Raw genomic sequence first — 24,594 nt, forward strand, 5'->3', positions numbered from 1 at the left:
CTGGACTAGCCTAAAAGCAGACAGGCAGGAAAGGCTTTGGGACATAGGGTGATTTGCAAGGTGACTCCGCCGGCCTCTTTCAAGCGGGAGCGATACACAGGTCAGCCCGGATCGTCTATGGTCACTGCCGTAAGTGACACTAACAGAATATATCAGAAAATCACTGCCTTTAAAGAACCAGGACATATCATTCCTCTCTCCAACGAAGTCTTATATTTTACCATTCTGCGTGTATTAGAAAGCTAAATTTAAACAGCAACAATAAGAAATCTTCTCCAGCGGATCCCTTGAGCCTTTCGGGAAAATGCAGGTTTCTGGCTGACAGGAAGAAGAAAAAGCATCCAATCGGCACTTGTGTCTCAATGACCAATCAAATTTCGCCTTACATTGCATCGCTGGGAAAAAACGGAGCTGGACGACTCAGTCTCTTGGTCTGTGGCTGCTGCGGTTACCTGGGCGTGCGAGCACCTCTGAGGCTGTCTTTGTTACCTGGGCAATAAGGGACTAGCAGTTCAGCCGTTCTCTATGCCTGCTGGATTTGTTTGTATTTGTTCCCAGCCACTGCTCATGTAATGCACTCCCTTAACCAGGAAATTAAAGCATTCTCCCGGAATAATCTCAGGAAGCAATGCACCAGGGTGACAACGCTAACTGGAAAGAAAATTATAGAAACATGGAAAGATGCCAGAATTCATGTTGTGGAAGAAGTAGAGCCGAGCAGTGGGGGTGGTTGTGGTTATGTGCAGGACCTTAGCTCGGACCTGCAAGTTGGCGTTATTAAGCCATGGTTGCTCCTAGGTGAGTATATCGACTTGCCACTAGATCATTGAGTCCTTTTAGCCAGATTACATTCTCATTTTCCCCCTTTATGCGTAATAGTCTGTATTATCAGCTATCCTGCCGAAAAGCTGAACTGTTTCCTTTTTTGGATATGGAACTTCCATTAGCCAGCTAGAGCCGTTTCTGCCTCACGGTGTACCCGTAAGAAGCATAGATGCTATTCTAGTAGCACTTGGCACTGCATATTTGAATTTTAGAAAAGCTTTCTTCCCGTTTCTCTAACTTCTCTGTAGAATAACACATTGATGTTGTGTTTTCTTGGCTTATAAAAAATACAGCTTAAAAAAAAAAGGAATGAAAAAAGAATGTTTGTATCAGGCAGAACTACAAGTGACAATGGTTAAAGTTATAGAAAAGTTAATACTCGAAATAGTCCTGTGCTTGCTGGCCTGCGCAGCTCTTACAGACCGTGCGGAATACATGCCTCCTGTGGCCACGTCTGTTCATGGTGTCTGTTTTTGGAGTGTTTAAGAGAAGGAGATCTTAAGATCTTATGATTTATTTCGTATTATGGAAATACTGAGCCCCTATACAAGCATAGTTCACAAATAGCAAATGAAGCAAGGTTATAAAAGTACAAACTTGTTAATTTGGCAAGAATATGGTATGGTGTTCTTAAAAAAATAGTCAAGAATGTTTTCAAGTACGTCTGAATTATTTCTATTTATGAATAGAGAAATTAAGACTTGGAAAGACTAAATGACTTGTCACTATGCAGCTAAGGCATTCTTGAATGGAGAGAAGACTGAGAAATAGCCCAGGTGCTGTTCACCTAGTGTCTTACTCCTTTGAGGAATCCTGTGAAGTAGGGATTATCAGCTTTGTTTTACAAATAGAAACCAGGATTTAAAATTGGTGAAGTAATTTACACAAGGTAACACACCTGGTAAATAACAGACGTATGCATCAAGCCCAAGTCTGATGGACTCCTGCTGTCCATTGTTATACTAGGGTGCCTCACATAGACCAAGTTTTCAATCCTGCTCCGCCTCTAATTTACTAGATTAGCTGGTGCAAGCCATTTATCCTTTCTGGTCCTCCAAAAAGCCATTTGTAAAGATGAAGTAACAGTATCTGCTTATGTCATAGGATCCTCCTGAGGTTGTTGTAAAAGGTTTTTGATGCAAATCAATTGCAGTATACATATAAGTTATTAAATATTATATGAATTGTTACATAGGCTGTCTTTAAATTCACCAAATAAATGTCTCTAACTAGTTTCTACAGCCCCGTGAAAAACTGTACCATATTCTTGTCACATTTACAGTGAAAAAGTGAGTTATTTAGGTAATCTGAAAAGTTCACCTAGGCCTTGCTCACCATATCTAGGAAAGAAAATATGTCCCAGCACATTTTTCAGTTATTTTGGCTTCCACTGTAGTAATCATGGCTTGGAATAATTATGGTAGAATTTTCATATATCATTCGCCAATTTAGGGTCTTCATGAACTTTGCTTATTACTATTATTATTATTTGTGGACTTACCCAAAGTGAACTGATCAAGGTAGTGTTCTGAGATTGGGGTTGGAAACCTCCCCAGGATAGTGGGAGAGTCCTGGGAGGAACTTCTGAAACTAGCCCTAATAAGGTCTTCTCTCTGGAATGGGATACTTTGATCAGGAGCAACCTCCTCCCTTCTGAAAGCTCACCTTTTTCTGCCTAATTACAAGTGCCTCATTCCTAAAGGACCCATGGGTGTTTCCACCTGCAGTTCTTCTACATGAATGTTGAAAGAGTTGTTTCTGACCAGACTTAGTTTATGTCTGGGAGACTGGGGTTGTTTGCAGGTTGGTTCTAAGAGCTTCTTTCACCTCCTCAAAGCGACACAGCTTCCTCCCAGCATCGCATGCCAAACAACTTCTGGTTTTGGTGATGAATAAAGAAAATGAAGAGTTGTAAAAATGTAATCTTTTTTAGTTTGTAAACTCTAAAAAGTGACTGCATTTAAAAAATATTACACAGGCCCTCGAACCATTTAAAAATGGGGGAAAGATTTTAGACAGCATTTTTGTCCTAGGCTTTGAACATTATGTATAGACAGATAATTATTTTTTATTTATTTATTTATTTTGAGATAGGGTCTCAAAATAAATCCAGGGTGGAGTGCAGTGGCACGATCTTGGCTCACTGCAACCTCTGCCTTCCAGGCTCCAGCGATCCTCCCACCTCAGCCTCTGAATAGCTGGGACTACAGGTGCACACCACCATGCCTGGCTAATTTTTTGTACTTTTTGTAGAGATGCGGTTTTACCATGTTGCCCAAGCTGGTCTTGAACTCCTGGGCTTGAGCAGTCTGCCCGCCTTGGCCTCCCAAATTTCTGGGATTACAGGCATGAGCCACCACGCCTGACTAAACCACCAAATTTCAATTATTTGAACCTATTTTTTCCTCTGGAGTTGGTTAGGGCTTTCTACATTAGAAAACAGAATTTTAAAAAAATTATGAAGTATTTCAAATTTATAGAAAATTACAGAAACTAATAGACAATTATGTATATACCATTCAGCTTTAACAAATGTTAATATTTTGATAGGCTAACTTTTAAGTATAATAAAGCTGAATGTGAGCTCAGTAATGAACCTGTAAGCTTGGTGTTATCAAGAGGATATTGGCCAAACAGCATACTTGCTGGCCTTTCAGCCACCTAAAATCACATAATAAAAGTTGGCTGAATTCCCAGATGGGTAACTTAAAAAAAAAAAGTTTATGAAATAGAACCTAATTCAGGAAAGTAAAATACTTGAAATCTTTAAACTGTGAAACTCACTTTATTTTGACTTGTTATTCTCCATATGAACTTGCTTATTAACTAGAGCCAGTTTCCAAGTGTGGGAGATCTGGGAAGCCGGCTGTGACAGAAAGAGATTGTAGAAGGGCACAGCCCTAGTGATACATGGAGTGTGGGTGGGATCCTGCAGACCAACAGCATTTGCTCTAAGCTACTGGGTGTTCCCAAACCAGCTGGCACAAAGTCATCTTGTGGGTGTGTGGTTTTTGTAATATCCTTTTTTAAGTTACAAAATAAAGAGATGTTTATTGTAAAAAGTCAGAATGAGCATAAAGAAGAAAAAAAAATCACCTGCAACCCCACTATTAACATTTTGTTCTATATATACCTCCTTTCCATTTTTTAAGCATATACATATTTTTTGTTGTTATAAAAATGGATGATGGTGTTTTGTAACCTGCTTTTATCACCAGATACATTAAGAACATTTTTCCTTCTTTTTTTTTTTTTTTTTTTTTTTTTTTGAGACGGAGTCTCACTCTGTCACCTAGGCTGGAGTGCAGTGGCACGATCTTGGCTCACTGCAACCTCTGCCTCCCAGGTTCAAGCAAGTCTCGTGCCTCGGCCTCCTGAGTAGCTGGGATTACAGGCATGCACCACCATGCCCAGCTAATTTTTGTATTTTTAGTAGAGATGGGGTTGTGCCATGTTGGCCAGGCTGGTCTCAAACTCCTGACCTCAAGTGATCCACCCACCTCAGCCTCCCAAAGTGCTGGGATTACAGACAGGAGCCACCACTCCTGGCCAAGAACATGTTTCCATGCTATACATATTTTACCGCATTTCTTCTTTCTCTCTCTCTCCCTCTCTTTCCCTTCCCTTTTGTTCGTTCGTTCCTTCCTTCCTCCATCCCTCCCTCCCTCCCTCTTGTCTTTTCTTTTCTTTTCTTTTCTTTTCTTTCTTCTGGCTGTGTCACCGAGGCTGGAGTGCAGTGGCATAACCATAGCTTACTGTAACCCCGAATTCCTAGGTTCAAGGGATCCTCCTGCCTTAGCCTTCTGAATACCTGGGAATACAAGCATGCACTACCATGCCTGGCTAATTAAAAAAATTTGTTTTTCTATAGACAGGGTCTCACAATGTTGTTCAGGCTTACATTTCTTATTTCTAATGGTGGTAATGGCTGTATGTATTTCACTACACAATTATACCATTTTTTATTTAATGCAACAGCTATTATTGGGCTTTTAGTGTTCTTTTGTTTTTGTTTTGTTTATATTACAAACAATACTATGGTGAACATCCTTACAGCTAATCTTTGCAACATCTATAACTTTTAGGACAAATTTTTAGAAGTAGGATTTCAGAGTCCAGGAGTTTATGTAGGATGACTGTTATCAAATTGCCCTTCAGAAAGTTGGACTAAGGTCCTTCCAAGTTGTTGGTCTTTTTTTTTTAATAACAGAATTGCTGTAGAAATTTATATAAAAGTTCAAGATGATTATATTTGTGTTCAAGGTGGTATCATTTATTTCTTCTAGGGTCACAAGATGCTGCTCATGATTTGGATACACTGAAAAAGAATAAGGTAAAAAAATGCTTTAAGTCTGGCACCATATACACAGAATATTTTAATTGTTTTATTTAGGAAAAACTGTATTGGTCCATCTTTGGTATATTATGGAGTTTATTTGGTAACATTTTGGCTATCATTTCAATAGAGTTGAAAAATAATTGGCACATAATTCAAATATGTGGATCTGTAATCTGTCTTTCCAGTTTTACATTCTTCTTGATCTCCTTCATGTACCCTCATGAACCTGACCTTGGAGGCATGTCTTTCTTGCCTGTGTTTATGTAGTTCCTCTGTGTGGGGTAGACTTTCCCTCATCTCTTCTTGTCTAAGACCTGTCCATACCTTAAGTCCCAATTCACATACCACGTCTTCTGTAATGCCATTTCCAGCCACTCTACTCCATACAACTGATGTGATTTATTACATATTTACTCAAAAGAATTTTTAGCCCTCTACCATTTTTTTGAGTACTGTTTCAGGTCATGGAATTGCTGTAGTTGAAGGAGTGCAAGAGATTCTTGTTCACTTGAAGCGTATGACCTAAGGGGCAGACAGAGAAGAGAGACAAGCAGCTACTGAACAGTGTTTGTGTGCTTTGATGGGGAAGTGCAGGGTGCTATAGAAGTGCATAGGAGATGATGCTCTTAACCCATGTTTGGTTTGGTTTGTTTTTGGGGGGATAAGTGAGTCAGGGGAGACTTCCTGGAGGAAGTGATATTGAAGTATTTCTCTGAAGAGGCTAGGAAAGGAGTAGACAGCCTGTAATCCCAAGGCTTTGGGAGGCCAAGGCAGGAGGATTGGTTGACCCCAGGAGTTCGAGGTTACAGTGTGCTATGATTTTGCTACTGTACTCCAGACTGGGCGACAAAGCAAGACTCTATCTCAAAAAAAAAAGAAAGTAAAGTGTTCATACAGAATAAACGATACGTGTGAAGGCCCAGAAGCAAGAGAAAGGTGGATGCTTTCAGGGACAGAAAAGTTCAGTGACCCTGGAATAGAGAGTGTGAGAAAGAAGGGCACCAAGAGACAAGGTCAGAGAGAGAGGTAAGCTTGAGCCAGATCACAAAAGGCCATGTAAGCCAAAGTTAGTTGTGTGGACTTGATCCAAAAGACTATGGAAAGCCACTGAGAAGTTACCCAGAGATGTAGCAAGGTCAAATTTGCAGTTCAGAAAGATTTCTCATTAGAAGCAGTGTGGAAAATAGATTGGAGGGTTGCTCAAGTTAGAGATGGGGAAACTGGTTATAAAGCTATTGCAGTAATCTAAGGAAAAGATGATAATGGCTGAGATTAAGATTTAGTGGAGATAGAATTAGATAGATGTGAGGGGTTTTTTAGAGGGTAGAATTCTTAAAATTTGATTACTTATGAGGCAGGATAGGGAGTGGGGCTAAGGGAGAAGGAGGAGTCAAGGCTGATGTCTAGCTTTCTTTGGTAACTAAGTAAAGTTATCGTTCCATGAGATTGAAAGCAACGTAGAAGGAACAGGCTTTGAAGGAGAAACAGTGTGCTCAGTTTTGAACGTGTTAGATTTTGGGTGATGTGGATCATCTAGGTGGGTGGATATGTAGGGTCTGAAGTTCAGAATAGAGGTGAATATATAGATTTAGGAATCTTCAGCTTTTAAGTAGTTACTGAAACCATTAGAATAGATGAAGCTGCCTGGGGAAAAGTGTAAAGTAAGAGAGAAGAGGGCCTATGACAGAATCTTATCACAGAACTGATAAATTGAGGAATATCACCCTATATGGAATGATCAAAGAAAGAAGAGTCTGCAGTGGGAAAGGAGGATCTAAAAGAGGCCAAAAGAAGGTAAAACAAAAAGGTGGTGTCATGGAAGCTAAAGAGAATAGTGTTTTAAGGAGGAGAGAGTCAGCAATGTCAGATGCTGTAAAAGTTTAAGTACGATTAGGACTAAATTATGTCCATGGGACATGGTGACAGAGAGGTTGTTAGTGCATTTGGTAGAAACAGTTTCATTTGAATTGGAGGCCAAAGCCATATTGCAAAAGATTGAGAAGTGAGGAAGTGATGGCAAAGGGAAAAAAAAAAAGAGAGAGAGGAGCCATAGGTGAGGAGGGGGAGGGGAGAGCTTTGAGCATGTTTTAAGGCTGATGGTAGAAGAAGGAATTGAAGATAAAGAAAAGCAACAATTATGACTATAGGGAGATGCCAAGAAAGTAGGAAGCACTGTGACTCCAAGCACAGGTTCTGGAATGAGCCTTATCGAAGATGCACGAGCACATCCTTCATTGTAATCAGAAGGCAGAGGGGAAGTACAGATGTGGACAAGGTTGTTAGGTTTTTTTTTTTTTTTTTTTTTTTTTTTTTTTTTTTTTTGAGGCAGAGTCTCGCTCATTTGCTCAGGCTGGAGTGCAGTGGCATGATCGTGGCTCACTGCAACCTTTACCTCCTGGGTTCAAGTGATTCTCAGCCTTTGGATTATCTTAATGGACTGTCTGCCTGGCTTTCTTCCACATGGTTGGTGGACTCTAGGAAAAGGGGCTCAAATACATAGATGCAAGAGGAGAAGGTTGCTCAAGTGTACCATCTGAAAGAAAATATTTTACAACCACACCTCCCCTTACTTTTCAGCCAGATTGGTTCATCAGAATCTCTGGGTATGAGACCCTGTGTTATTGATAGTTTTTAAGAGTTCATCAGGTGACTTTAATGTGCAGTCATCCTGGAGAACCATTTTATAAAGAATATAAAGGAAAACAGGGAAATAATTCTTGAAAGGGAAGTTGTGTACCACTGATACACTTCTCCTATTTAAGTTTTTATATGGATATTCACAGATTAATTCAACAAAGATTTTAAGCATTTTCTGCTAAACTCACTGCTCATTCGCTTATAACACTAAGTTAAACATGGTCCCTACCCTCATGGAGTTTCTAGTGCAGTGAAAGAGAAAAACAATCTCTAAATGGCATGAGCTATAATAGGGCAAATCCAGGGCTATGAGAATATATAGGCCAGGTGTGGTGGCTTATACCTGTAATGCCAGCACTGTGGGAGGCGGAAGTGGGAGCATCACTTGAGGCCAGGAGTTTGAGACCAGCCTGGGCAAAAAAAGTGAGACCCACCCCTCTTCTCTGAAAAAAAAAAAAAAAAATTAGCTGGGTGTGGTGGTACACGCCTGTAGTCCCAGCTACTTGGGAGGCTGAGGCAGGAGGATCACCTGAGCCTAGGAGTTCAAGATTGCAGTGGCCTATGATTGCATCATTGCACTCCAGCCTGGGTGACAGAAAGAGACCCTGTCTCTGCACGATGATAATAAGTTAAAAGAGAGAGAGAGAGAGAAAACATATAGTAGAAGGAGCACTTCTCATGTGGGATTGAAGCAGTATTATCATTCAAGTGAGTCGCATTTAAATTTTTTACCTATCTTGTTATAGATATCAACACCCCAGTCTCTTTTTAGGTAACCTAATTCATGGGATTTAAAACAATCATCTTTTTTCTTTCTCTTTAAGGTGACTCATATTCTTAATGTTGCACATGGAGTTGAAAATGCTTTCCTCAGTGACTTTACATATAAGAGCATTTCTATATTGGATCTGCCTGAAACCAACATCCTGTCTTATTTTCCAGAATGTTTTGAATTTATTGAAGAAGCAAAAAGAAAGGTGAGTTTTGTTTTGATCCATAGTTCTTCAGAAGCAGAAATTTGAAAGTGTGGATCCATTACCCAATCTTTATTATTTTTATAATGAATCTCTAAAAAACCATTATGAAATTTCCCTTCTAACAATATTTCATTATTTCCTACAATTATTTGGTTAATTGCTCTTTTTTCAATGAGATATTTAGTTTCAACATTAATTCAGACTGCTCTGAATATATAACAGAGACTGCTCTAGACTTGTTAGTGTATTTATGATGATTAATATGCATTTGATTTTAATGAATGAGATAGTTATTGTGAAACTATGCATTTTTAGCAGTAAAATTTTAAGGCAGTCTAAGGACTAAATGTGTATTGCTTTACTTAGATTGTATGAAAATGCTGATCAGAAACTGTCTGTTGGTTTTCTGAAGTTAGAAGACCAATAGCCAATGTCATATAGTACTCCAATCTTGTTACTGAAGTCAACATTCTGACAGGCAAAGTTTCTAGGTTGGCTGTTATCAATAATTATTCCTTGAAATGTCATCATTTTTAGTCAGCAAATAATTCTTACAGACTTTATGTAAGATACGTAGATGGGAAAGTAGAAGCATTTACAGAGAGAAATAACTCTTCTGGAACACCTAACAATGACAGGATTACAATCAGGTTTAATTGAACTCTGGCCTACCTTCTCTCCCTTTATCTTTTCTCTTTCCCATTTTCTCTCCTCTCTCCCTTCTTTCCTTTCATTTAGTAATATTTATTGAATGCCTTAGGTGCCCAGCACTGTTCTACGTGCCTTCCTCCTAGACTACCCAGAAAATATAAAACTATTCAATTCTACTGTTCATCAACTTTACTTAATAGCAGATACAGTCATGCACTGCATAATGATGTTTGGACTGCATATATGATGGTGGTTCCATAAGATTATAATAATGTATTTTTACCATACCTTTTCTATGTTTATGTATGTTTAGATACACAAACACATACCATTGTGTTACTGTTGCCTACAAGTCAGTACAGTAACATCTGAACAGGTTTGTAGTCTTGGAGCAATAGGCCATACCATTCTAGGTTTGTGTGTGTGCACTCTGTGATGTTTACACCACGAAGAAACTGCCTAACAACACATTTCTCAGAATGCATCACCATTGTTAAATGATGCACGACTGTATTTGGATGGAAGCAAAGGAAGAGGTTTTTTTTTGTTTTTTGTTTTTTGTGTTTTTTTTTTTTTTTTTGAGATGCAGTCTCACTCTGTCGCCAGGCTGGAGTGCAGTAGTGTGATCTCGGTGCACTGTAACCTCCGGCTCACTGCAACCTCCGCCTCTCGGGTTCAAGTGATTCTCCTGCCTCAGCCTCCCAGGTAGCTGGGACTATAGGAGCACACTGCCACACCCGGGTAATTTTTTTGTATTTTAGTAGAGACAGGGTTTCACCATGTTGCCCAGGCTGGTCTTGAACTCCTGAGCTCAGGCAGACCACCTGCCTCAGCCTCCCAAAGTGCTAGGATTACAGGCATGAGCCACTGCACCTGGCCAAGGAAGAGGTTTTCTAATTCAAAGCCTAATATTGGCCATTCTGTTTTCTTGTTAAAAAATTTACAGGCTCTGGATTGTAACATTCCAGTGTGTGAGTTAATAGTTTTAAAAATAAAAAGGATGTTTCTGTATTGGCTCCTTCTCTAAGGAGATGTAGAATATGCCAGAGATGGCAAAGTATAGATATCATCCATATTCATATTAACATTAAAAGAGATGTAAATGTTGCAAGTAAAAATTAGAGAGGTTAATCATATCTAGAAAGAAAAGCAAGAGATTGAATATTCTAATAAGCTTGGAATTTTAAATAAATTAAAAAAATAAAGTTTGCCTTAATTTGGGCCAGTAAATTAGAGTGGATTTTAGCTTGGGTTTCCTAAAAATAAAGCCTGAGATGAGGATTTAGAGCTGATGCTTAATTTGAGAGGTACAATCTCTAGGCAGTGAGAGTGGCAAGAAAGGGAAGTGATTCAAGGTGGGACGAGAAGCAATACAAAGTGATGCGTATACCCTGCTGGGCTCATTTCACAGTGAGCTGACTGTTGGCTATTCAGCAGGTACAGCTACTCTACCACCCAAAATATCTCTGGACAGGCAGTACAAAGAAACTGCACCTCAACCCAGCCTGGAAGGGAGGATTTATCTGCCTGGCTTCCTGTCATCTCCTGTTTCCCATTGGTCAAAGTTTGCCAGTGGGGATATAACCAACCCCACAATTCTAGGTTATAACATTCCACTCCTTCAGCAGCCACCTCGAAGCCAAATCCAACACCCTGTAATACAACTTTTCAACCAAGTTGAGAATTAGAAGATCCAGAACTCAGAGTACGCCTGTCTATACTGTGGACACCATGGAAGAAGAGCTCCTTCTTTGACAGGCAAAAGTGAAAGCAGGGGAGAGCAGTCAGCCATGGAGGTGGTAGCCGAGGTGGAGCATGCCGAGAGGGTCTGTGAGATGGCGGCACCACAGGAATCTGAGGAGCTGCAGAAAATGTTTCTGATAAGATGAATTAGATTTCAGAAATATGTTCTACCCTCTCAAGCCTTGTGTTTTATACTGGGATCCTAACCTCAGCCAATATTTCCCTGCCCTGAAAACTCAGTGCTGTGACACAATCTCAGCTCACTGCAACTCCACCTCCTGGGCTCAAGTGATTCTCCTGCCTCAGCCTCCCTAGTAGCTGGGATTACAGGTGTGCGCCACCATGCCTGGCTAATTTTTGTATTTTTAATAGAGACGGGGTTTTGCCATGTTGGCCAGGATGGTCTCAAATGCCTGACGTCAAGTGATCCACCTGCCTCAGCCACCCAAAGTGCTGGGATTATAGGCATGAACCACCATGCCTGGAAGGCTAATATATATTTAGTTTTAGCAATAAAAATTCTTGAATTTTTTTCATTTTTTTAAGAAAAGATCTCTTCATGCCTTTGTCTATTTTATATTCAAGTATTGTTAAATCTAATTACTCAGTGAATTACATGTTTCAAAACTACCTTTCTAGGCTATAGTTTGTTGTTTTCATCTTTTTACATACCGTTGCCAAATGGAATGGATTCCATTTCCTAAGTCTTTACTCATTTCCCTCTGTACTTGCAAAACTCTATTTGGCTTCTCTGTCCTTCCTTTATGCCTAAAGGGACAGAAATACACCTGAGAAGAACAGTAATGGTAACTTCTATAGCCCAAAGAGTCCTTTTAGGAACTAAATTTATTTGTCCCCTCTTTTTATGTCCAAAAGGTACAAAGTATAACAATGTGTATTTGATATTTTATGTTCATTGTTGATAAGATGTGATTTTAAAAACATGACATAAGTAGTCCATGTTCTTTGTAGAAAAAATGGAAAATGCAGATGAAAATTAAGATACTTCCACACTTAGATATAAGCATTGTTAGCACTTTGATATATTTTTTAGACATATATATATTTTTATTAAAATAGTATCATACAGTTTATATTCTTTTATAGCCTGCTTTTTTTTGGGGGGGCAACTTCATGACTTTATTTGTGGTACCTGTGCTTTATCTTGAAAATACCTTCTCCCCCTGTCCCAGACAGTGGGCTGGGAGGGGGCAGCAAAAAATGGAAGACGTCCCTCCCTATTGCACATGGACCCTATGTACAGGCCCACCCGGCTGAGGCCAGCAGGCCTCTTGGCACATTCTTGGATCCCTGCTCAGGAGGGAAGGGCTGACGGGGTGCTATCACATGTGAGATCGGGAACTCTGGGCGGCCACTTTGGTCCTGGGTACTGATATTTGCACTTCTTGGTCCTCAGTTCCTTCCTGGTCCTGTCTCTGGCCCTAGTCCCCTCTGTATAGCCTGCTTTTTATACTTGATGATTCAAATCATTTACAATTTTTGCACAGTATTCTGGTAGTTGGTGATTCTATAATTTATCTTATTTCCTGCTATGAGACATGAAAGCTGTTTGTAGTTTTTTGTTCAATAGAAGTAAAAGTTCATTAGAGAGACATTATGGGTCTAAATAAGTACCTAAATTCACGAAGTTTTTAGATGCTTCTGTTACAAGTAGAGGGTCATGACTGCAAGTTGTCCAGGTTCTTGGCGTTTTGAACAAATAATTGGACAAAACGCCCATCAAAGCAAAGAAAGAATGAAGCAACAAAAGAGCAAAAGCAGGGATTTATTCAAAGTGAAAGCACACTCCACAGTGTCGGAGCAGGTCCAAGCAGCGGCCCAAGGGACAGGATACAGAATCTTCTTGGGTCCAAATACCCACTAGAAGTTTCCCAATGGCCACTTCATGCTCACCTTATGTAAATGAAGTGGTATCCTGCAGTCAGTCTGATTGGTTGGAGAAAGCAGCCAACCAGAGGCTGAAGTGAAGTTACAAAGGTCACGCTCCTGTGCAAACATCTGATTGGTTGCAAAAAGCAACCAATGAGAGGCTAGGGTGAAGTTACAAAGTTATACTTCTATGCAAACGAAGACTTGGCCTGCAATTAGTCTGTTTGGTTGTGGACAGCAAATTTCCCATCTGCATGCAGAAAAGGTGAGGGGTTTGCAAAGGCAGTAGCCCCCGGTGCTTTTGTTACTTAGGTGTGGAAAGTTAGGGTTTTCCTTTGAATTTAGTTCTGGGAAATCGGAGTAAAACAGCCTTAGGTTCCCTGCCACCAGACCCTATTCTCTTGCTTTACTTCTTCCATTTTGTTTCAAAGCAGTCTACCCATCACTTTTTTGTATTTGTCATATTTACATTCCCCTCTACTACTGTGGATAGTCATGAGTGGACTGTTCTGACCTGTGCTCCTCGAAGTGTTGTCCAGTTTGCTACCAGACCTCTGCAGGATAAGAAGGTTGTGCCTGAATATAAACCAAGACATTGCTTAGTTCTTTGAGAGATTTTGGCTGCTCCCCCACCCCACCCAAACGCTGAACTAAGGAGTATATTTTTAGTGACAATTGATTTTCATTCCACTGCAAAATTCTTATTTCATCATAGGTGGCTGTCAAGCACTTGCAGACTATCACATTATACCCAAGGTTTTTTTAAGTTCTGGGGCACATGTACAGGATGTGCAGGTTTGTTACATTGGTAAACATGTGCCATGGGGATTTGCTGCACTTATCAACCCATGACCTAGGTATTAAGCCCAGCATGCATTAGTTACTTTTCCTGATGCTCTCCCTCCTCCTACCCCGCCTAACCCTGACAGGCCCCCAGTTTGTGTTGTTCCACTCCATGTGTCTATGTGTTCACGTTGTTCAGCTTCCACCTGTAAGTGAGACATGCAGTGTTTGGTTTTCTGTTCCTGCATCAGTTTGCTAAGGATAATGGCTTCCAGCTCCATCTGTGTCCCTGCAAAGGACATGATCTCATTCCTTTTATGGCTGCATAGTATTCCATGGGGTATATGTACCACATTTTCATTATACAGACTATCATTGATTGGCATTTGAGTTGATTCCGTGTCTTTGCTATTATGAATAGTGCTTATGCCCAAGTTTTTTGTTTTTTTTTTTTTTTGAGACAGAATCTTACTCTGTCAACCAGGCTGGAGTGCAGTGGCATGATCTCAGCTCACTGCAACTTCCGCCTCCTGAGTTCAAGTGATTCTCCTGCCTCAGCCTCCTAAGTAGCTGGGATTACAGGTGCCCAGCACCACGCCCAGCTAATTTTTGTATTTTTAGTAGAGATGGGGTTTCACCATGTTGGCCAGGCTGGTCTCGGACTCCTGACCTTGTGATCCACCCGCCTCAGCCTCCCAAAGTGCTGGGATTACGGGTGTGAGCCACTGTGCCTGGCCATGCCGAAGTTTTAATGGAAATTAAATATAAGGAAAAACACCTGGGCCTGGCTCAGTTACTGTTAACAAATATTAATTACTTATTCTGAGAAGATGTGAGGGATACACATTGCTGCCCTCAAGGAGCTTGCAATCTAGTTGAAAACTATAACAGCACAAGAACAAAGACAACTCTATGAAATGGAAATAACATAGCATAATTACTATCTGCCTATAGGTTACTACTTGCCCATAGCAAAATGGTGATTTTGAATTTTTGAAAGAACACTTTCCTTTCAGAAATGCAGAACAAATTTATTCACTTAGCAAAAAGTTATGGAATAACTACTATATGCCAAGAATTGCACTAAATACTAGGCATACAAAGATGGCTAAGACATTCCTCCTACCCTCATTTCACTTGGAAAGAGGGAGTCTTAGAACAGAAGTCAGAATTAGCTGCACCAAGAAGAGCAAAGGTCTTCTAGGCATAGGACAACAGCAAGTGCAAAGGAAAAAAAAAATGGTTTATAAATTGTTTGTTACTATTTTGAGCTCTGGAAAAGGGATATAAAGCCAATAATTTCTCTGGAAATACTTTCAAGGACAATATGATACCTAAGGAATAATCAAAAGGTAGAAAGTAGGTAAATTGAAAAGCTGTAGAAAAACAGCTATTATATAAAGTAGAAAGAAGAAAATAATATCATTTTAAAACATTAGCTAAAATTGGATGCACAATGTGTAAGACTGAAAATAAAGCTAGTTTCATGTTCAAAAGCCTATGTATGCATCATAAAGTAAAGCCGACTAGTATATAAGCAGGAAATATTAAAAGTGACATTGAAGGGTATGTCTTGCTTATTAAGCTTATGATTGCAAGTTTCTTTGGAGTATCTAATTAATTTGTTTTATGCTAAATGAAGTTCATTAATAATTTTCATCAGTTACTTTAATATAATTTTTAAACATCTTAAGTTTTGTAAAAATGGGCTATTGCTACAAAATGAGAAAAGTTCCCAAGGTGTATAGTGAATATTTGTGTTTTGCTTTTCTTATATAGAAACTGTTGAAGTTTGAAAATGAGTCATAAATATCTATAGAAAAGAGTAATATCCCATAGTAATGTAAGATGTGAAAAAAGAAAACAATTGATATTGTCCTTTTTTATATGAGGATTTTCAAAATGTTAACTAATTTTGTTATTAATCATTTGGCTTTCTTGAAAAGAGATGCACTTGCAAATTTGTTACAGCAGATCAAGGAAAGGAGTTTTGCAACAGATGTATGAATCGGAAAACTGCCTTGCAGAAGTAAAATAATCCAATGAGTCATAACAATAGTATTGTTAATATGTGCTTTGGGTAGAGGGTTTTCAGTAGTATATTTTTTCCCTCCTGCTCTCGTCTTTTTTTGTGTTGTACCAAATAAAGAATCAAGAAATGAAGTAACTAAAATGTCTAATTCTGGAGGGTGTGCTCACAGTTCACCACATTTCATTTAGATCATTAACTTTTTAAAAGCTTCAGATAGGCCAAGCTGTATCAATGCTGTCCCATCAGATCTATCACATTCATTATTAATACAATATTGCCCCCATCAGCATTGGTCTTGCACTGTGTCTCTTTTCACTTGGAAAGTATCATTTGCAAGTTACCTGAAACGTTTTTCATTTATTGACCTCATGCTGGTATCTGATTACCTTTTCTACTTCACATTGTTATGAGCTATTTGTGTCACATTTTACTACCTCGTAAGTTTAAATATTTTTAAGTAACTTCCTGCCAGAATAAAATATGTGCAAGGGTAGAAAATTTTTTCCTTGCTGATTATTTAAACAGATTTGCAAGCCATTGACACTAGCTTATTTATGAGAACACTAAGTATACTCTGGAGTATTTCTGGCTTTCTGTTTAGCTTATAGTTATGATTTTATTTTATGTTTCCACATATATTTCCTGTGGTTTTTTTCTTATTTATGTACACTTATCTACTAAGTTGTTAGGTTTTATGTGTACTTTACTGATACATTTGGCTACAAAGTTGTTAGGTTTTCATGTGTACTTTACTGATACATTTGACTACTAAGTTATTAGGTTTTTATGTGTACTTTACTGATACATTTGGCTACTAAGTTGTTAGGTTTTAATGTGTTCTTTACTGGATTACTTTAGTTTAATGAAAGATACTGTTTCAGAATTCCAAACATCATTAAAGCATTTCAATCATGGGTTAGTAGGTAAGGGAGGTACAGGTTGATTGATTGATTGATTGAGTTTCCATTTGTTGCTGGTAATGAATTTTATTTCAATAATCAAATAAATTGAATCAAGTTAATCGATAAAACTGAATATTTACTTTATACTTTCAAGTAGTATAAGAATGTGCAATTGATATAATAACCTTTCTCAAATGAATAATGAAGATTTTTGTTTGATTTTTTTTTTTTTTTGTAGGATGGAGTGGTTCTTGTTCATTGTAATGCAGGCGTTTCCAGGGCTGCTGCAATTGTAATAGGTTTCCTGATGAATTCTGAACAAACCTCATTTACCAGTGCTTTTTCTTTGGTGAAAAATGCAAGACCTTCCATATGTCCAAATTCTGGCTTCATGGAGCAGCTTCGTACATATCAAGAGGGCAAAGAAAGCAATAAGTGTGACAGAATACAGGAGAACAGTTCATGAGTTGCATTGTAGCAGACAATGGACAACTGTAGTTTCTGAACTGACTTCTATAGCCATCTTTTCCCTTTTTTGGAGAGTAGACTAGCAAAACTCCCTTTTTTCTCTTGCCTTTTTTATGCATAAATGGAGGTCAATTTGATTGTCCTGACCTACTGTATAAGTAAATTTCAAATGTCATTACTTTCTCTTTGTTATTATAATGTGTGATTAAATGCTTTTTTAAATTGCTAAGGGAAAATAACAAAGTGTTAGTAATCATTGCTTTCTGTAGAAGAAAAAGGTTTAAATTTAAAATGTGTATTTAGAGCATGGAGAGAATCATTTAATGAAGCCTATTTTTCTGTTCCAGCAACTGTTTTTATGAAAGAAAAACTTGAAATGCTACTTAACTTACTATTTCAAAGGGAAGTATATTTCTTTTTAAAGAATCTTTTTAAGATTAAAAATGAATACCTTAAATCTCCCAAAAGAGATAACCAGTATCTGAAGGTTTATACAATATTTACACAGTGGCTACAATATTCACAAAATTCTTATGTTCTCTTATGAAAAATGTACACTTTTCATTTTGTCTTCTTCTTCTTTTTTTTTTTTTAGATGGAGTTTGGCTCTTGTCCCCAGGCTGGAGTGCAATGGCGCAATCTCAGCTCACTGCAACCTCTGCCTCCCGGGTTCAAGCCGTTCTCCTGCCCCAGCCTCCCAAATAGCTGGGATTATAGGTGCCTGCCACCATGCCCAGCTAATTTTTGTGTTTTTAGTAGAGATGGTGTTTCACCACGTAGGCCAGGCAGTCTCGAACTCCTGACCTCAGGTGATCCACCCACCTTGGCCTCCCTAAATACTGGGATTACAGGCGTGAGCCACTGCATCCGACCTCATTTTGTTTTTTTCAATTCTGTTATCGGCATTTCTTTCTTTCTTTTTTTTTAATGTATAGGTGTTCTGTCATACCTTATTGTGAGCTTTGGTTCTTTGAACAGGTGATCTATTCTCTTACATTTTGTGCTTTTTATCTTGGGTGCCTAGCATTCTGTTTTTTTGATCCTATGTCATAATTTTTTGAGAAAATGTTTGATACTGCAAGATCATTGTTTAGTGGTCTGTTTTCTACTTCAGTATTCTACCAGAGAACATATTTTTTAGGGGAGAAGGGTTATGGTTTTGTAAGAAACTTTAAATATACTTTTAGGAGACCCACAATCATTTACAGTTTTATCTTTGGCCTTTGAATTGGTTCTTTTTTCTTTAATGTCTCCGTATTTGCAGAACTGAGCTCTGTACATTATAAATTTGCTTAAAGATTTTGATTTTTTCTTCAGAATATGGTATACTTAAAATTAATTAATTAAGACAGTTTCTTTTTTCTTTTCTTTTTTTTTTTTTCGAGACAGGGTCTTGCTCTGTCACCTAGGCTAGAGTGGAGTGGCATGAACACAACGCACTGCAGCCTCTACCTCCTGGCTCAAGCAGTCCTCCCACCTCAGTCTCCTGAGTAGCTGAGACTACAGCTGTGCGCCACCACATCTGGCTAATTTTATTTTTATTTTTGTAGAGACAGGAGTCTTGCCATGTTGCCCAGGCTGATCTCAAACTCCTAGGCTTAAGTGATCCTCCCGCCTTAGCCTCCCAAGTGCTAGGATTACAGGCATCAGCCACCAAGCCTGGCCTGATAGTTTCCACATAGTTTTTCATAACTTAGAAGATATCATTGCCATGTAGCTTTTATTTTTAAAAGTCTTGAGCTCTTCTTAAATATACATTATAGAGAGCAAGCATAGAAGGAAAGTGCATATTGAACACATCTGTGCATTTGAGAAGGCAGGCTTTCATATGCTGTCATGAGCAAAAAGTAGAAGTGATAAATGCAAGTTATGTTTTGAGATTGCTTACACCGTGACAAGATGCCATCACTTGTGATGTTATGAACTGTTATAAACTCTTTGCTTCTGCTAAGAAGCAGTCTAAATATAATCAATGTACAGTGAGCTCTTTGAAGCCAACCAAGGCAGGCAGAACCCTCTTAAATATGAGACTGGTGTATAGGTTCTCTCTATGGTCAGTATCACTGGATAAGCCTTCTCCTTTCATAAGAAAGGATGTATTTAAATACATTTTATTTTGCTAAATCCTGTTTAGTTTTCAGCCATTAAATGTCACATGAAGCCTTGATAGAATTTGTTCATAATGGATCATGTATTATTATTATTTTTGAGATGGAGTTTTGCTCTTAATGATATTATTATTATTTGAGACAGAGTTTTGCTCTTATTGCCCAGGCTGGAGTGCAGTGGCGTGATCTGGGCTCACTGCAACCTCTGCCTCCCAGCTTCAAGCGATTCTCCTGTATCAGCCTCCCAAGTAGCTGGGATTATAGGCATGTGCCACCATGCCCAGCAAATTTTGTATTTTTTTTTTTGGTAGAGACAGGGTTCAACCATGTTGGTCAGGCTGGTCTCGAACTCCTGACCGCAAGTGATCCACACGACTTGGTCTCCCAAAGTGCTGGGATTACGGTGTTAGCCACTACACCTGGCCTGGATTGTGTATTATTTATGTCTGTAGTTTATATGCTTAGTTGTTGCCTATAGTGATCTGGGTAAGATTCAAACATTTATCTTTTGTATCTTCTACAGAAGTGCTTTGAGCATCAAATTTGTTTTAATGTTAAATTGTAGTTTGCTGTATTAAAATAGATCAATGAATATAATTCAGTCTTTTAGGGGCACCAAGTAAAGCATAAGGTCATATATACTATACAATATGTTTATTGCACTTCCCATGGGGATAAATCACTCTGTCATTCCTAGTTATTTTAAAAAAAGAACTTTATGATTACGGTCCTCTTTCTCACATACTGCAAACTTAAAAGATACATACACCAAATATAGGTCTGTTTTAAAGGAGAAGAAAAATAGTTCAAGGAGTTTTTGCCTCTTTGTTTTTAAATAGATTATTCTGCCATTTTTTAAAGGAAAGGGAAAATGAAAACAGCATGTCTTTTTAAACATTGAAAAGAAATATGGAGGCTTTAAACCGCAGACTGAAAAAGCTGAGTAGAACAAAGGCAGTGGAGCATACAATACAATTCTATTTATTTGAGGTTAATTGAAGTTAATAATTTTTAAATTTTTTTCTAATTTTATGCTTTAAAATAGGTTTCTGATTACATAAAATTTGAATAGAAAACTCGAGAAGTATGTAGATTTTTGAAAAACCCAAACAATATTCTTCTTAGATTTTTGGAGGCAAAATTTAGACCAGTATACTAATTCAAAGACAAATATTTCAGAGGAAGTGGAGTATAGTATTTAACATTTTGTTTGCAATTTTACTTTTTCTGCCCTTCTTCCCTATTGAACCTTGATTAAAATGTATGAATACAATACTTGGATTTTTTTTTTCAGCTTAGACTCTGATAATTTCAGTGGTAGTGGGGAAACCTGAATTTGTCAGCATGATTATTTGTAACTCAGATTGTTCAAATGTATATAGAAGGTCCCCTTCAAGTGTTGTTTCTCCAAGTAGTCATAAATGTAGCAAGTATAAATCAGAATATCATCTTATAATCTTACAGAGTTAACCTAATGAGTCAATACCTTTCTAAGCAAAACCATGATAAATTTAAAAACAACAGAAATGTGGCATGATTACTTATTTATTTGTTCCAGGTGACTCTAAATAGTTGATTTTTCTGCCTGAAGGATCCTGAACATATTTAGTTACCCTGTAGTTATTTAGGAATTTAAACCAGAAGACTTTGAAGTTGTATATTCTTGCAATACATAAAATGGCATTATAATCAACAAACTTATGGTTTGTTTCAATTGATGTACACAAAAAATAACTTATAGTTAGACTTTTCTATTTCAAGTAAAGCTTTGAGTTACTTATTTTTATACATATTCATCATGTACCCTTTATTGTTTATAGGTGTTGATATATTTTAATAAAAATGATATGTTTAATATTTCCCCATTAATATATTTCTTTGAAGCTATTTGTTTTAGAAGATGTAACACTTATTTGCTGTCAAATTCTGAATTAAAAAATCTGTTGGTAGCCAGGCGCAGTGGCTCATGCCTGTAATCCCAACATTTTGGGAGGCCAAGGAGATGGATCACTTGAGGCCAGGAGTTCAAGACCAGCCTGGCCAACATGGCAAAACCCCATCACTAAAAATACAAAAATTACCCGGGCATGGTGGTGGGTACCTGTAATCCCAGCTTCTTAGGAGGCTGAGGTAGGAGAATCGCTTGACCCTGGGAGGTGGAGGTGGCAGTGAGCCGAGATAGCACCACTGCACTTCTAGTTGACAGAGTGAGACTCTGACTCAAAAAAAAAAAAAAAAAAATGTTGGGAAGACACACAATTTTATATTTTAAAATGTAAGTTAGTTTAGATCTATGAAGATTTGTTGTTCCCGTCTCTTCAAGAAATGAAAAGCCGGCTGGGTGCGGTGGCTCACGCCTGTAATCTCAGCATTTTGGGAGGCCGAGGCAAGAGGATCACAAGGTCAGGACTTCAAGAGCAGCCTGGCCAATACGGTGAAACCCTGTCTCTACTAAAAATACAAAAAAAATTAGCCGGGTGTGGTGGCACACGCCTGTAGTCCTAGCTGCTAGGGAGGCTGAGACAGGAGAATCGCTTGAACCTGGGAGGCGGAGGTTGCAGTGAACTGAGATTGTGCCACTGCACTCCAGCCTGGGTGACAGAGCGAGACTCTGTCTCAAAACACAAAAGAGAAAAGCTAAAGTAAGAGCATATAATTGACATCACTGTGGACAGATTGCCAATGAAAATGCAATAGAATACCTTATTTAAGGTAAGAGAAGATGCTGAGTTACTGTCAGATTAAATTACCCTACATTCTAACTATGGCTGCATTGAGATTATTTGTACATAGTGTGACACCCACCTCCCACGCTCATGCAAACAGGCTGTTATATCTTTGTAATAGTTATTTTAAAATGTACAATAAATTATTGTTGACTGTAGTCACCCTGTTGTGCTATCAAATACTAGATCTTATTCTATCTAGCTATATTTTAATACCCATTAGCCGTCGCACTTCTTCCCCTCATGCCCCCACTATTCTTTCCAGCTTCTGGTAACCATCATTCTACTGTCTATCTCCATGTGTTGAACTATTTTAATTTTTGGCTCCCACAAAGGAGTGAGAACATGTGAAGTTTGTCTATCTGTGCCAGTCTTATTTGACTTAACATAATGTCCTCCAGTTCTATCCATGTTTTTCCAAAGGACGGGATCTTATTCTTTTTTATGGTTGAATAGTACTCCATTATATATATGTACTACATGTTATTTATCCATTCATCTGTTGATGGACACTTAGGTTGCTTCTAAATCTTGGCTATTGTGAATAGTGCCGCAATAAACATGGGAGTGCAGATATCTCTTTGATATATGAATTTCCTTTCTTTTGGGTATTTATCAATGTTCATCAGGGATGTAGGCCAATAGTTTTCTTTTTTAATGTGTCCTTTTGATTATTATTACACTTTTAGTTCTGAGATACATGTGCAGAACTTGGGGGTTTGTTACATAGGTACACATGTGCCATGGTGGTTTGCTGCACCCTTCAACCTGTCATCTAGGTTTTAAGCCCCGCATGCGTTAGGTATTTCTCCTAATGCTATCCGTCCACTTACCCCCAACCCCTCGACAGGCCCCAGTGTGTGATATTCCCCTCCCTGTGTCCATGTGTTCAGCTCCTACTTATGAGTGAGAACATTTGGTGTTTGGTTTTCTGTTTCTGTGTTAGTTTGCTGAGAATGATGGTTTCTAGCTTCATCCATGTCCCTGCAAAGGACATGAACTCATTCTTTTTTATGGCTGCTAGTATTCCATGGTATATATATGCCACATTTTCTTTATCCAGTCTATCATTGATGGGCATTTGGGTTGGTTCCAAGTCTGCTATTGTAAATAGTGCTGCAATAAACATACGTGTGTATGTGTCTTTATAGTAGAATGATTTATAATCCTTTGGGTATATACCCAGTAATGTGACTGCTGGGTCAAATGGTATTTCTGGTTCTAGATCCTTGAGGAATTGCCCCACTGTCTTCCACAATGGTGGAACTAATTTATACTCCCACCAACAGTGTAAATGTGTTCCTATTTCTCCACATCCTCTGCAGCATCTGTTGTTTCCTGACTTTTTAATGATCGCCATTCTAACTGGTGTGAGATGGTATCTCATCGTGGTTTTGATTTGCATTTCTCTAAAGACCAGTGATGACAAGCTTTTTTTCATATGTTTATTGGCCGCATAAATGTCTTCTTTTGAGAGGTGTCTGTTCATATCCCTTCACCCACTTTTTGATGAGGGTTTTTTTTTGTTTTGTATATTTGTTTAAGTTCCTTGTAGATTCTGGATATTAGGCCTTCGTCAGATGGCTAGATTGCAGAAATTTTCTCCCATTCTGTAGGTTGCCCATTCACTCTCATGGTAGTTTCTTTTGCTGTGCAGAAGCTCTTTAGTTTAATTAGATTCCATTTGTCAATTTTGGCTTTTGTTGCAATTGCTTTTGGTGTTTAGTAATGAAGTCTTTGCCCATGCTTATGTCCTGAATGGTATTGCCTAGGTTTTCTTCTAGGGGTTTTATGGTTTTAGGTCTTACACTTAAGTCTTTAATCCATTTTGAGTTAATTTTTGTATAAGGTGTAAGGAAGTGATCCAGTTTCAGTTTTCTGCATATGGCTAGCTAGTTTTCCCAGCACCATTTATTAAATAGGGAATCCTTTCCCCGTTGCTTGTTTTTGTCAGCTTTGTCGAAGATCAGATGGTTGTAGATGTGTGGCATTATTTCTGAGGCCTCTGTTCTGTTCCATTGGTCTATATATCTGTTTTGGTACCAGTACCATGCTGTTTTGGTTACTGTAGCCTTGTAGTATAGTTTGAAGTCAGGTAGCATGATGCCTCCAGCTTTGTTCTTTTTGCTTAGGATTATCTTGGCTATATGGGCTTTTTTTGGTTCCATATGAAATTTAAAGTAGTTTTTTTCTAATTCTGTGAAGAAAGTTAATGGTAGTTTGTTGGGAATAGCATTGAATCTATAAATTACTTTGGGCAGTATGGCCATTTTCACGATATTGATTCTTCTTATCCATGAGCATGGAATGTTTTTCCATTTGTTTGTGTCCTCTCTTATTTCCTTGAGCAGTGGTTTGTAGTTCTCCTTGAAGAAGTCCTTCACATCCCTTGTAAGTTGTATTCCTAGGTATTTCCATTTTATTTTATTTTATTTTCTTTGTTTGTCTTTTATTGGAGTATAGGAATGCTTGTGATTTTTGCACTTTGATTTTGTATCCTGAGACTTTACTGA

General features: G+C 38.3%; 1 protein-coding gene across 2 annotated transcripts; it reads left to right on the top strand.

Annotated features, from left to right (window-relative positions):
• The first annotated feature begins 223 nt into the window (after positions 1 to 223).
• DUSP19 (dual specificity phosphatase 19) lies at positions 224 to 22,239 on the top strand. Of its 2 annotated transcripts, none has more exons than XM_019022790.4 (4): positions 224 to 798; positions 5,112 to 5,158; positions 8,744 to 8,778; positions 17,018 to 22,239. In XM_019022790.4, the coding sequence occupies exons 1-4, from the start codon at positions 573 to 575 to the stop codon at positions 17,073 to 17,075; spliced, it is 366 nt and encodes a 121-aa protein (XP_018878335.1). In that variant the 5' UTR covers positions 224 to 572; the 3' UTR covers positions 17,076 to 22,239. The 2 variants fall into 2 exon arrangements, with proteins under 2 accessions (XP_018878335.1, XP_004032968.1); XM_004032920.5 differs by having other exon boundaries at positions 225 to 798; positions 8,626 to 8,778.
• The last annotated feature ends 2,355 nt before the right edge of the window (positions 22,240 to 24,594 follow it).

Source organism: Gorilla gorilla, chromosome 11 (assembly GCF_029281585.2).
Source record: "Gorilla gorilla gorilla isolate KB3781 chromosome 11, NHGRI_mGorGor1-v2.1_pri, whole genome shotgun sequence".
NCBI classification, from domain to species: Eukaryota; Metazoa; Chordata; class Mammalia; order Primates; family Hominidae; genus Gorilla; species Gorilla gorilla.